We start from the raw sequence: 12,137 nt of genomic DNA on the forward strand, positions 1-12,137 counted from the left end.
AGAGCTCAGAGCACAGCCTTGTTCATAGCCATGCTCTACTTTCACAGTGCTGTAGTCTGCTGAATGGAGAGGAGCACTGCAACACCGTATAACCGTGGCTAATAATTCAAACTGAGAACATAAAAACAATAGATAGCTCCAGTCTCTGTGGCAGCAGTCTCTGTGGCAGCAGTCTCTGTGGCACTTCTGTTTTTAGTTTAAAACCAAGCAAACATCTAACCTTATTCCAAACGCAATATGATGTCTGATGTCAAAACAGATCATTTCCCAGCTATCACATTCTGAGAACCATATATTTACTGAGCTCCAGAAGAAGAAAAAAAGGCTACTTACTGTCTTAGTCTGAAGCAATGGACAACCGGGTGCATATTCCAAAATCTGTCAACTGCTATATTATCTCACGTAAGGACATAATCTGTCATCTTTGTGCAACACACACTGACACCAAGCATCTACTCTACATCACCATCTCCACACTATAGTTAGTTATGGGAGACTGAGGTTTCATCATGTGCTGTAGACCACTACTCAACAACCCAACAGGAAGAAATTAGAAATCCTATTGATAAGTTAAAATCATTTGGCTGCGTTTACACAGGCAGCCCAAATCTGATATTTTTTCCACTCATTGGTCTTTTGACCAATCACATCAGATCTTTCCACATCAGATCTTTTCAGAGCTGATCTGATTGGTCAAATGACCACTTAGTGAAGAAAATCTCAGAATTGGTCTGCCTGTGTAAATACAACCTAAGTGAACTGAGAAACACCTGAAGGGGACTCAGGGCTCACATAATGTGTTTCTCAGTTCACTTATTGTAGGTTGCGTTTACACAGGTAGACCAATTCTGAGAAAAATGTTTCACTAAGTGGTCTTTTGACCAATCACTGTTGATCAAAGTGCAGAAGCTACAGAAATGAGTGAGTCAATAACGCCACAGCTCCACCACTTCCCTTCCTACAGGTCCTGGCCTGTGGTGATAATGCTTCCGGCTTCTGTCACATCTATACTGTTCCCCACGTCCACCCTTTTTAATACCACTTGCTTGTCTTCCCCTGTGATTCCAACCATCTAAATGAAGCTGCTGTGGGGACTGGGGAGTGAGTCAATAACAGCACAGCTCTACCACTTCCCTTCTCACACCTCCAATCCCTTTTTCCACTTGTGTTGTTTGGAGGGGATCGTCTCTGAAGATACCACTAATTGAAATGCGTCTTAGTGTTAGTAATTGAAAACCCCATGAGAAGGTACTGACAAAACAGGCCTTGTTGCTTTGCTACCCTGATGGCAATTGAGGCACAGTACTCCCTATATCTATTGTGAAATGGTAAAACCGGTCTTGGGGTAATTCCTATTATTCTGTAGGTAAATCTGTGACACTCCATTTAGTATGATATATTACAGTATGTTTGGTTACATAATGAATAGAATAGCGGTTGTAGAATATCATATGAATTATAGGACGTATAGTATCATGTATCTTACTTGGTCGTACAATAGCATACGAATTGGATGATGGTCCTTATCTTGGTGGATGTATAGTATTATACGTCTTACTCTGAGACCAGGTTGCTTATTGCGCAGTAACAACAAATGAGAATTATGGGGAGAATTTACATTGCCGTTTAGGGAAACTATAACGACAAAAGTTAGGATAATTTATGTAGCAGGTTAAGTGAAATGGGTTAGCTGAAATGCTACAGTTGTCACCAATGAGACTCAAACACACAACTTTTTGATTGCTAGAAGGTCGGGATTACGCATACCCATCCTCCCCGACCAACCTCCCTACTGTCGCAGGGATGGGCAACTTTGAAGGGGGTGGGGCCACCTTCCGAGCAAACATTTTAGTGGCCTACTTCTTGACAGCAGAGAGAAAAAATGTAAGTTTTGGAGTTCATTTCCTGTAATTCCACACATTTTGTCATAGAGCATTGAGATAATACTGCAGTATTAAAGCAAGTTTGCCCTAAAGCTAAACACTTTGACATGGGGCAGAGAAAAGATTTAAAAAATTGTATAATTCATTTCATGCAATTCTACTCACATTGCCATGGGACGGAGAGAATGTGCAGTTTCAATAGGCCATTTCCTGTAATTCTGCACATTATGCCATAAGGTGGAGAGAAATGTTTGCAATTTTCTAACAAATTTCATGCAATTCTTGTCACATGGGATGACGCTGGAGGGACGAAGCAGGTACGGGGAGTCAAACATTTCATATGGAACGGACATGGAACGAGACAGGAACAGCGTCAGCACAATGTTAACAAAGACAAAAAAACAATTAATGCAGCAGTGGGGAACAGAGCAGGGAACTGACAAATATAGGGGAGGAAATAAACAGGTGAGGAGTGACTCCAGGTGAGTCCAATATCGCTGATGCGTGTGACAAGGGAAGGCAGGTGTGCTCAGTGGATGGAAGGAGTGCGTGATGCAGGGCAACCTGGCGCCCTCAAGTGCCAGGAGGGAAGAGCAGGAGCAGATGTAACAGTATCCCCCCCTCTTGGGGCACCACCCGGCGTCCCACCCTGGCGAACCGGCCGAGACATGGGCGCTGGGCAAGCCGGTTTGGGAGCCTAACAAACCGGCAGGAGCGTGAGAGCCTGGCGAGCCGACTGGGGCATGGAAGCCAGACAATCCAACTGAGGCAAGACGCCTGTCGATCCTGCTGAAGCGAGGGAGCCCGATGATCCGGTGGAGAGTGACGTGGGATGGGAAGCCGCCGAGCCAACCGAGGCAAGGAAACCTCCCCAGCCAGGGCGTAAAAGCCTGACGGGCTGGCTTAGGCTCCCCGGTTCCATCTGAGGCCGGTTTGTTGAGCTCCCATGCTCCAACCGGTTTGTTAGGCTCCCATGCTCCAACCGGTTTGTTGGGCTCCCATGCTCCAACTGGTTTGTTAGGCTCCCATGCTCCAACCGGTTTGTTGGGCTCCCATGCTCCAACCGGTTTGTTGGGCTCCCATGCTCCAACCGGTTTGTTAGGCTCCCATGCTCCAACCGGTTTGCCCAGTGCCCATGTCTCGGCCGGTTTGTTGGGCTCCCATGCTCCAACCGGTTTGTTGGGCTCCCATGCTCCAACCGGTTTGTTGGGCTCCCATGCTCCAACCGGTTTGCCCAGCGCCCATGTCTCGGCCGGTTTGTTGGGCTCCCATGCTCCAACCGGTTTGCCCAGTGCCCAGGTTTGCCCATCACGCGCATCAGCAATTGTGGACTCACCTGGACTCATTCATCACCTGTTTATTTCCTCCCCTATATTTGTCAGTTCCCTGCTCTGTTCCCTGCTGCTGCTGCATTAATTGTTTTTTGTTTGTGTTTTTTGTTTGTGTTACCTGTTTGCTGTTTCCATGTCCGTTATTTATTACATGTTTGACTCCCCGTACCTGCTTCGTCTCTCCAGCATCATCCGTGTGACAATACTACTCCTTTTGCTGGCCACTAGACTAAATTACCAATATAAACCAATCTAGCTGACATGGGCTAATTGGCTGACCGTCAGTGACTGACATAACAAGAGAAAAACTGCTAATGCACAACCAAATGTTAAAATTGCACCTTGTCTATTCTACTATTCTAACTCGCAAAAGTAAGCTGAGACCCGGACTGAGTTCCCTTTTTGGAAATTGATCCGCGTTGGCTGCCAGTTGCCCATCCCTGGTCTAAAGTAACTAGACTAGACCATTAGTAGGGGTTATATGTCTTGAAGGTGCTCAGAAATACATAAAATATGTTTTGTTTGGCTCTGAGGACAGGCTGTATCAGTGTGTGATTGCAATGTCGTCATCAACATTGTCATTATGAATCATCAGTCATGACTCATAGGATTCTTTATACTGGATAGAGATTCTGCTCAAGGCCAGGGTATCATCAGCAGATACATGCACAAACACACACACACACACACCCACACACACACTCCAACAACACACACTGAATATGTGCACCCACTCAGAGTGCTACAGTGAGCACACAGTCTCCAATCAAATTATCTATTCAATTTACATACAGATGAGATGAACATTTGAATACCAGCCTCTTCCTTTCCCTGTAATAAATGCAGATTGAAAGCGGTTGATTTAATCTAAACATCTCCCAAACACCTGCTTATCTATGGGGATGTTTTTTAGTTGGAATCGAATGACAGAAATGTAAAATATTCCCATTGAATCGATTAATGAGGAATGTATTGAGAAATGACAAATCTGATCTACAGGTAACCGTGCTTCTACACCTGCATTGCTTGCTGTTTGGGGTTTTAGGCTGGGTTTCTGTACAGCACTTTGAGATATCAGCTGATGTACGAAGGGCTATATAAATAAATTTGATTTGATTTGAACTGCCAAAATAAAGGAAACACTTGAGTAAATGAGGGATACAAAGTATATTGAAAGCAGCTGCTTCCACACAGGTGTGGTTCCTAAGTTAATTAAGAAATTAAGATCCCATCATGCATAAAAATGCCCAGTTGCCCACTATTTTGGCTACCATGGGTAGAAGAATAGATCTCAGTGACTTTGAAAGAGGTGTCTCAAATGTGCATTGTGGGTTTAAAGGGTGTGTGTGTGTGTCACTGGAGGTAGGTGGCACTTTAATTGTGGAGGACTGGCACTAGGGAATGGCTGGAGATTAATAAGTGGAAAGGTATCAACAACATCAAACACATGGATGCAATTCCATTCGCTCCTTTCCAGCCATTAATATGAGCCGTCGTCCCCTCAGCAGCCTCCACTGGTGTGTGTGTATGTCTCAGTCACCAGATCTCAACCCAACTGAACACTTATGGGAGTCAGCATTTTCCACCCCATCAACAAAACACCAAATGATGGAATTTCTTATGGAACAATGGTGTCCCATCCCTCCAGTAGAGTTCAAAACACATGTAGAATCTATGCCAAGGCTCATTGAAGCTGTTCAGGTGGCTCGTGGTGGCCCAACTCCCTATTAAGATACTATGTTGGTGTTTCCTTTATTTGGGCAGTTACCTGTATTTGCTCACAGCGGTTTCAGCATGTATAGATAGAAAAGCAGTAAGTCCTCCTACTAAATGATGTCATTTGTTATCCTGCATGTAATTAATTAGCACTCTGGAACCCTGAAGCCTCCCATTTGTCCAGGTCTGAAAAGCCCTTTCTCTATGATTATCATGCTGTTGCTCTGCACAGAGGTGGAGGGCGATCATGCAACCTGAGGAAGGTCTCCGCCTGGCATGTGTGTGGCGTGTTACGTGTATCTTAACTTATCATCAAGTCAATCCCTCTCTCTCTCCAGGCTGATCTGATCTGTGTGTGGTGGCTCACACCAAAGTACTATCAAAGGTCTTTCAGGTCAGTCCAATTTGTCACAATGAATGACAGGATAGTCAAATTCTTTGACAGTTACGTAAAATAATTTGAGTGATGCTTTTGGGTGGTAGCCATCTCTGTATGTTGGCTTGTTGACACTGGATGTCTGAAGATTTGGCATGGCAGCACATACTTGTGTGCATTCCAACATTGAATAAGGTATCTATGTTTCTGGGCCTATAGATAGAGTTTGAACATTGAAGGGACATTGGAGGAGAGTAAGACCTCTAAGGGCTGTGGCAACTCTGAGTACCGGTCAGATTTGATCTGTCTCTCTTAGCTGTGGATGATAATGACGTGATGATGAAGATGAGGGCGGTTTCTCTCTCACTCACCTGTGAATGATGTGTTTGCTGCAGAGGTAGCCCAGCGCCAGGGCGATCTCACAGATGTACAGCTTGACAGTGTTCTCTGAGAAGTGAACATTCTGCTGGAGGTGATAGCGTAGGTCTCCTCCCAGCAACAGGTCCACTACCATGAACATGTCCTCCTCGTCTTGGAATGAGTACCTACAGGAGAGGAGGGGGAGGGAGGAGGGGGAGGGGTGGGAGGTGGTGGAGGACATGGATAAGGAAGAGGTGGAGGAGGAGGGAGAGGATGAGGTGGTTGAGAAGTAAGAGGTGGAGGAGGAGGTTGTGGAGGAGGAGGGGAGGGGAAGGTTAAAAGGATGTGGAGGAGGAGGAGGTTGTGGAGGAGGAGGAGGACAGGGAGGGGGAGGGGGAAGAGGTTAAAAAGGATGTGGAGGAGGAGGAGGTTGTGGAGGAGGAGGAGGTTAAAAGGATGTGGAGGAGGAGGAGGTTGTGGAGGAGGAGGGGAGGGGAGGGGGAGGAGGAGGTTAAAAGGATGTGGAGGAGGAGGTTGTGGAGGAGGAGGAGGACGGGGAGGAGGAGGGGAGGGGGAGGAGGAGGTTAAAAGGATGTAGAGGAGGAGGAGGTTGTGGAGGAGGAGGAGGACGGGGAGGGGGAAGAGGTTAAAAAGGATGTGGATGAGGAGGAGGTGAAGTAAGAAATGGAAGTTGTGGAGGAGGAGGTGGTGAAAGAGAAAAGAAGAAGAAAATTGTCAGCCTATGACACAGCATTATATTTATCCAACACAATTACCTTGGTTGCCAATATCCAAGAGGTAAAGGAGTTCTATTCACATTCAGTGCGAGGCTTGTAATGAAAGAGGAGAGTGAAAGTATCTCAGTCAACCATCACAAAGGTCTTCAAGGCTCACAGATGGCAAAAGAATATCGCTTATGAAACATAAGGTGCCGGCGGGCTTACACCACTCATTATTCTAGGCACAAATTAATTCCCAGAAAAGGCAATTCATTAGTGGCTAGTGATGGAAACACTACTTCAACACACTCTGGTTGGACCGTTCCATCCAAAGTAAAAGGTCAGGTGTGTCTGAGCCCATCCACCCATCCATCCATCCTTCCACCCACCCACCCACCCAACCATCCATCCACCCACCCAACCACCCATCCAACCATCCACCCACCCACCCATCCAGCCATCCATCCATCCATCCATCCATCCATCCATCCATCCATCCATCCATCCATCCTTCTACTCACCTATCCACTCACCCATCCATCCATCCATCCTTCCACCCACCCATCCACCATCCATGTTTCCACCCACCCACACATCAGCACCTAGCCCATTCCACTATTCTCCATTGATGTTACATGACACGACTCCGACTGGGATCTGTACTTTCTAATGAGTCTATGGCAAACTATTTCCCTCAAGCCTTCTCTTGTTTACCTAGCCTTGAGCATTCCTCCAAGAAAATATAAACAGACCAGATGCAACTTTACAACATTTTATTTGTCACATGCTTCATAAACAACAGGTGTGGACTAACATTGAAATGCTTACTTGATTCACAACAATGCAGAGAAAAAGAAAATAGAGAAATAATAGAAAAGTAAAACATGTAATAATACAAGTAATAATAGATACACAATGAGTAGTGATAACTAGACTCTATACAAGGGGTAGCAGTACCAAGTCAATGAGTAGTGATAACTAGGCTATATACTAGAGGTAGCAGTACCAAGTCAATGAGTAGTGATAACTAGGCTATATACTAGAGGTAGCAGTACCAAGTCAATGAGTAGTGATAACTAGGCTATATACAAGGGGTAGCAGTACCAAGTCAATGAGTAATGACAACTAGGCTATATACTAGAGGTAGCAGTACCATGTCAATGAGTAGTGATAACTAGGCTATATACTAGAGGTACCAGTACCAAGTCAATGAGTAGTGATAACTAGGCTATATAAGAGGGGTAGCAGTACCAGGTCAATGAGTAGTGATAACTAGGCTCTATACAAGGGGTAGCAGTACCAAGTCGATAAGTAGTGATAACTAGGCTATATACTAGAGGTAGCAGTACCAAGTCAATGAGTAGTGATAACTAGGCTATATACTAGAGGTAGCAGTACCAAGTCAATGAGTAATGATTACTAGGCTATATACTAGAGGTAGCAGTACCAAGTCAATGAGTAGTGATAACTAGGCTATATACTAGAGGTAGCAGTACCAAGTCAATGAGTAGTGATAACTAGGCTATATACTAGAGGTAGCAGTACCAAGTCAATGAGTAGTGATAACTAGGCTATATACAAGGGGTAGCAGTACCAAGTCAATGAGTAGTGATAACTAGGCTATATACTAGAGGTAGCAGTACCAAGTCAATGAGTAGTGATAACTAGGCTATATACTAGAGGTAGCAGTACCAAGTCAATGAGTAGTGATAACTAGGCTATATACTAGAGGTAGCAGTACCAAGTCAATGAGTAGTGATAACTAGGCTATATACAAGGGGTAGCAGTACCAAGTCAATGAGTAGTGATAACTAGGCTATATACTAGAGGTAGCAGTACCAAGTCAATGAGTAGTGATAACTAGGCTATATACAAGGTGTAGCAGTACCAAGTCAATGAGTAGTGAAAACTAGGCTATATACTAGAGGTAGCAGTACCAAGTCAATGAGTAGTGATAACTAGGCTATATACTAGAGGTAGCAGTACCAAGTCAATGAGTAGTGATAACTAGGCTATATACTAGAGGTAGCAGTACCAAGTCAATGAGTAGTGATAACTAGGCTATATACAAGGGGTAGCAGTACCAAGTCAATGAGTAGTGATAATTAGGCTATATACAAGGGGTAGCAGTACCAAGTCAATGAGTAGTGATAACTAGGCTATATACTAGAGGTAGCAGTACCAAGTCAATGAGTAGTGATAACTAGGCTATATACAAGGTGTAGCAGTACCAAGTCAATGAGTAGTGAAAACTAGGCTATATACTAGAGGTAGCAGTACCAAGTCAATGAGTAGTGATAACTAGGCTATATACTAGAGGTAGCAGTACCAAGTCAATGAGTAATGACAAGTAGGCTATATACTAGAGGTAGCAGTACCAAGTCAATGAGTAGTGATAACTTGGCTATATACTAGAGGTAGCAGTACCATGTCAATGAGTAGTGATAACTAGGCTATATAAGAGGGGTAGCAGTACCAGGTCAATGAGTAGTGATAACTAGGCTCTATACAAGGGGTAGCAGTACCAAGTCGATAAGTAGTGATAACTAGGCTATATACTAGAGGTAGCAGTACCAAGTCAATGAGTAGTGATAACTTGGTTATATACTAGAGGTAGCAGTACCAAGTCAATGAGTAGTGATAACTTGGCTATATACTAGAGGTAGCATTACCAAGTCAATGAGTAATGATAACTAGGCTATATACAAGGTGTAGCAGTACCAAGTCAATGAGTAGTGATAACTAGGCTATATACTAGAGGTAGCAGTACCAAGTCAATGAGTAGAGATAACTAGGCTATATACTAGAGGTAGCAGTACCAAGTCAATGAGTAATGATTACTAGGCTATATACTAGAGGTAGCAGTACCAAGTCAATGAGTAGTGATAACTAGGCTATATACTAGAGGTAGCAGTACCAAGTCAATGAGTAGTGATAACTAGGCTATATACTAGAGGTAGCAGTACCAAGTCAATGAGTAGTGATAACTAGGCTATATACAAGGGGTAGCAGTACCAAGTCAATGAGTAGTGATAACTAGGCTATATACTAGAGGTAGCAGTACCAAGTCAATGAGTAGTGATAACTAGGCTATATACAAGGTGTAGCAGTACCAAGTCAATGAGTAGTGAAAACTAGGCTATATACTAGAGGTAGCAGTACCAAGTCAATGAGTAGTGATAACTAGGCTATATACTAGAGGTAGCAGTACCAAGTCAATGAGTAGTGATAACTAGGCTATATACTAGAGGTAGCAGTACCAAGTCAATGAGTAGTGATAACTAGGCTATATACAAGGGGTAGCAGTACCAAGTCAATGAGTAGTGATAATTAGGCTATATACAAGGGGTAGCAGTACCAAGTCAATGAGTAGTGATAACTAGGCTATATACTAGAGGTAGCAGTACCAAGTCAATGAGTAGTGATAACTAGGCTATATACAAGGTGTAGCAGTACCAAGTCAATGAGTAGTGAAAACTAGGCTATATACTAGAGGTAGCAGTACCAAGTCAATGAGTAGTGATAACTAGGCTATATACTAGAGGTAGCAGTACCAAGTCAATGAGTAATGACAAGTAGGCTATATACTAGAGGTAGCAGTACCAAGTCAATGAGTAGTGATAACTTGGCTATATACTAGAGGTAGCAGTACCATGTCAATGAGTAGTGATAACTAGGCTATATACTAGAGGTACCAGTACCAAGTCAATGAGTAGTGATAACTAGGCTATATACAAGGGGTAGCAGTACCAAGTCAATGAGTAGTGATAACTAGGCTCTATACAAGGGGTAGCAGTACCAAGTCAATGAGTAATGATAACTTGGCTATATACTAGAGGTAGCAGTACCAAGTCAATGAGTAGTGATAACTAGGCTATATACTAGAGGTAGCAGTACCAAGTCAATGAGTAACGATAACTAGGCTATATACAAGGGGTAGCAGTACCAAGTCAATGAGTAGTGATAACTAGGCTATATACTAGAGGTAGCAGTACCAAGTCAATGAGTAGTGATAACTAGGCTATATACAAGGTGTAGCAGTACCAAGTCAATGAGTAATGATAACTAGGCTATATACTAGAGGTAGCAGTATCAAGTCAATGAGTAATGATAACTAGGCTATATATTAGAGGTAGCATTGCCAAGTTAATGAGTAGTGATAACTAGGCTATATACAAGGGGTAGCAGTACCAAGTCAATGAGTAGTGATAACTAGGCTATATACAAGGGGTAGCAGTACCAAGTCAATGAGTAGTGATAACTAGGCTCTATACAAGGGGTAGCAGTACCAAGTCGATAAGTAGTGATAACTAGGCTATATACTAGAGGTAGCAGTACCAAGTCAATGAGTAGTGATAACTTGGTTATATACTAGAGGTAGCAGTACCAAGTCAATGAGTAGTGATAACTTGGCTATATACTAGAGGTAGCATTACCAAGTCAATGAGTAATGATAACTAGGCTATATACAAGGTGTAGCAGTACCAAGTCAATGAGTAGTGATAACTAGGCTATATACTAGAGGTAGCAGTACCAAGTCAATGAGTAGTGATAACTAGGATATATACTAGAGGTAGCAGTACCAAGTCAATGAGTAATGATTATTAGGCTATATACTAGAGGTAGCAGTACCAAGTCAATGAGTAGTGATAACTAGGCTATATACTAGAGGTAGCAGTACCAAGTCAATGAGTAGTGATAACTAGGCTATATACTAGAGGTAGCAGTACCAAGTCAATGAGTAGTGATAACTAGGCTATATACAAGGGGTAGCAGTACCAGGTCAATGAGTAGTGATAACTTGGCTATATACTAGAGGTAGCAGTACCATGTCAATGAGTAGTGATAACTAGGCTATATACTAGAGGTACCAGTACCAAGTCAATGAGTAGTGATAACTAGGCTATATACAAGGGGTAGCAGTACCAAGTCAATGAGTAGTGATAACTAGGCTCTATACAAGGGGTAGCAGTACCAAGTCGATAAGTAGTGATAACTAGGCTATATACTAGAGGTAGCAGTACCAAGTCAATGAGTAGTGATAACTTGGTTATATACTAGAGGTAGCAGTACCAAGTCAATGAGTAGTGATAACTTGGCTATATACTAGAGGTAGCATTACCAAGTCAATGAGTAATGATAACTAGGCTATATACAAGGTGTAGCAGTACCAAGTCAATGAGTAGTGATAACTAGGCTATATACTAGAGGTAGCAGTACCAAGTCAATGAGTAGTGATAACTAGGCTATATGCTAGAGGTAGCAGTACCAAGTCAATGAGTAATGATTACTAGGCTATATACTAGAGGTAGCAGTACCAAGTCAATGAGTAGTGATAACTAGGCTATATACAAGGGGTAGCAGTACCAAGTCAATGAGTAGTGATAATTAGGCTATATACAAGGGGTAGCAGTACCAAGTCAATGAGTAGTGATAACTAGGCTATATACTAGAGGTAGCAGTACCAAGTCAATGAGTAGTGATAACTAGGCTATATACAAGGTGTAGCAGTACCAAGTCAATGAGTAGTGAAAACTAGGCTATATACTAGAGGTAGCAGTACCAAGTCAATGAGTAGTGATAACTAGGCTATATACTAGAGGTAGCAGTACCAAGTCAATGAGTAATGATTACGAGGCTATATACTAGAGGTAGCAGTACCAAGTCAATGAGTAGTGATAACTAGGCTATATACTAGAGGTAGCAGTACCAAGTCAATGAGTAGTGATAACTAGGCTATATACTAGAGGTA

The 12,137-nt window shown here is 43.0% G+C and overlaps 1 protein-coding gene across 1 annotated transcript in view; it reads right to left on the minus strand.

The window, feature by feature from the left end:
• The window catches only part of LOC112228323 (serine/threonine-protein kinase 32A-like), an 88,807-nt gene that overhangs the window by 35,334 nt on the left and 41,336 nt on the right, over positions 1–12,137 (minus strand). Inside the window, exon 5 of the mRNA XM_042309620.1 lies at positions 5,678–5,851. Coding sequence (XP_042165554.1) covers positions 5,678–5,851 — 174 coding nt within the window. The remainder of the gene's footprint in view (positions 1–5,677; positions 5,852–12,137) is intronic.

Source organism: Oncorhynchus tshawytscha, linkage group LG30 (genome assembly GCF_018296145.1).
Source record: "Oncorhynchus tshawytscha isolate Ot180627B linkage group LG30, Otsh_v2.0, whole genome shotgun sequence".
Classification (NCBI taxonomy): Eukaryota; Metazoa; Chordata; class Actinopteri; order Salmoniformes; family Salmonidae; genus Oncorhynchus; species Oncorhynchus tshawytscha.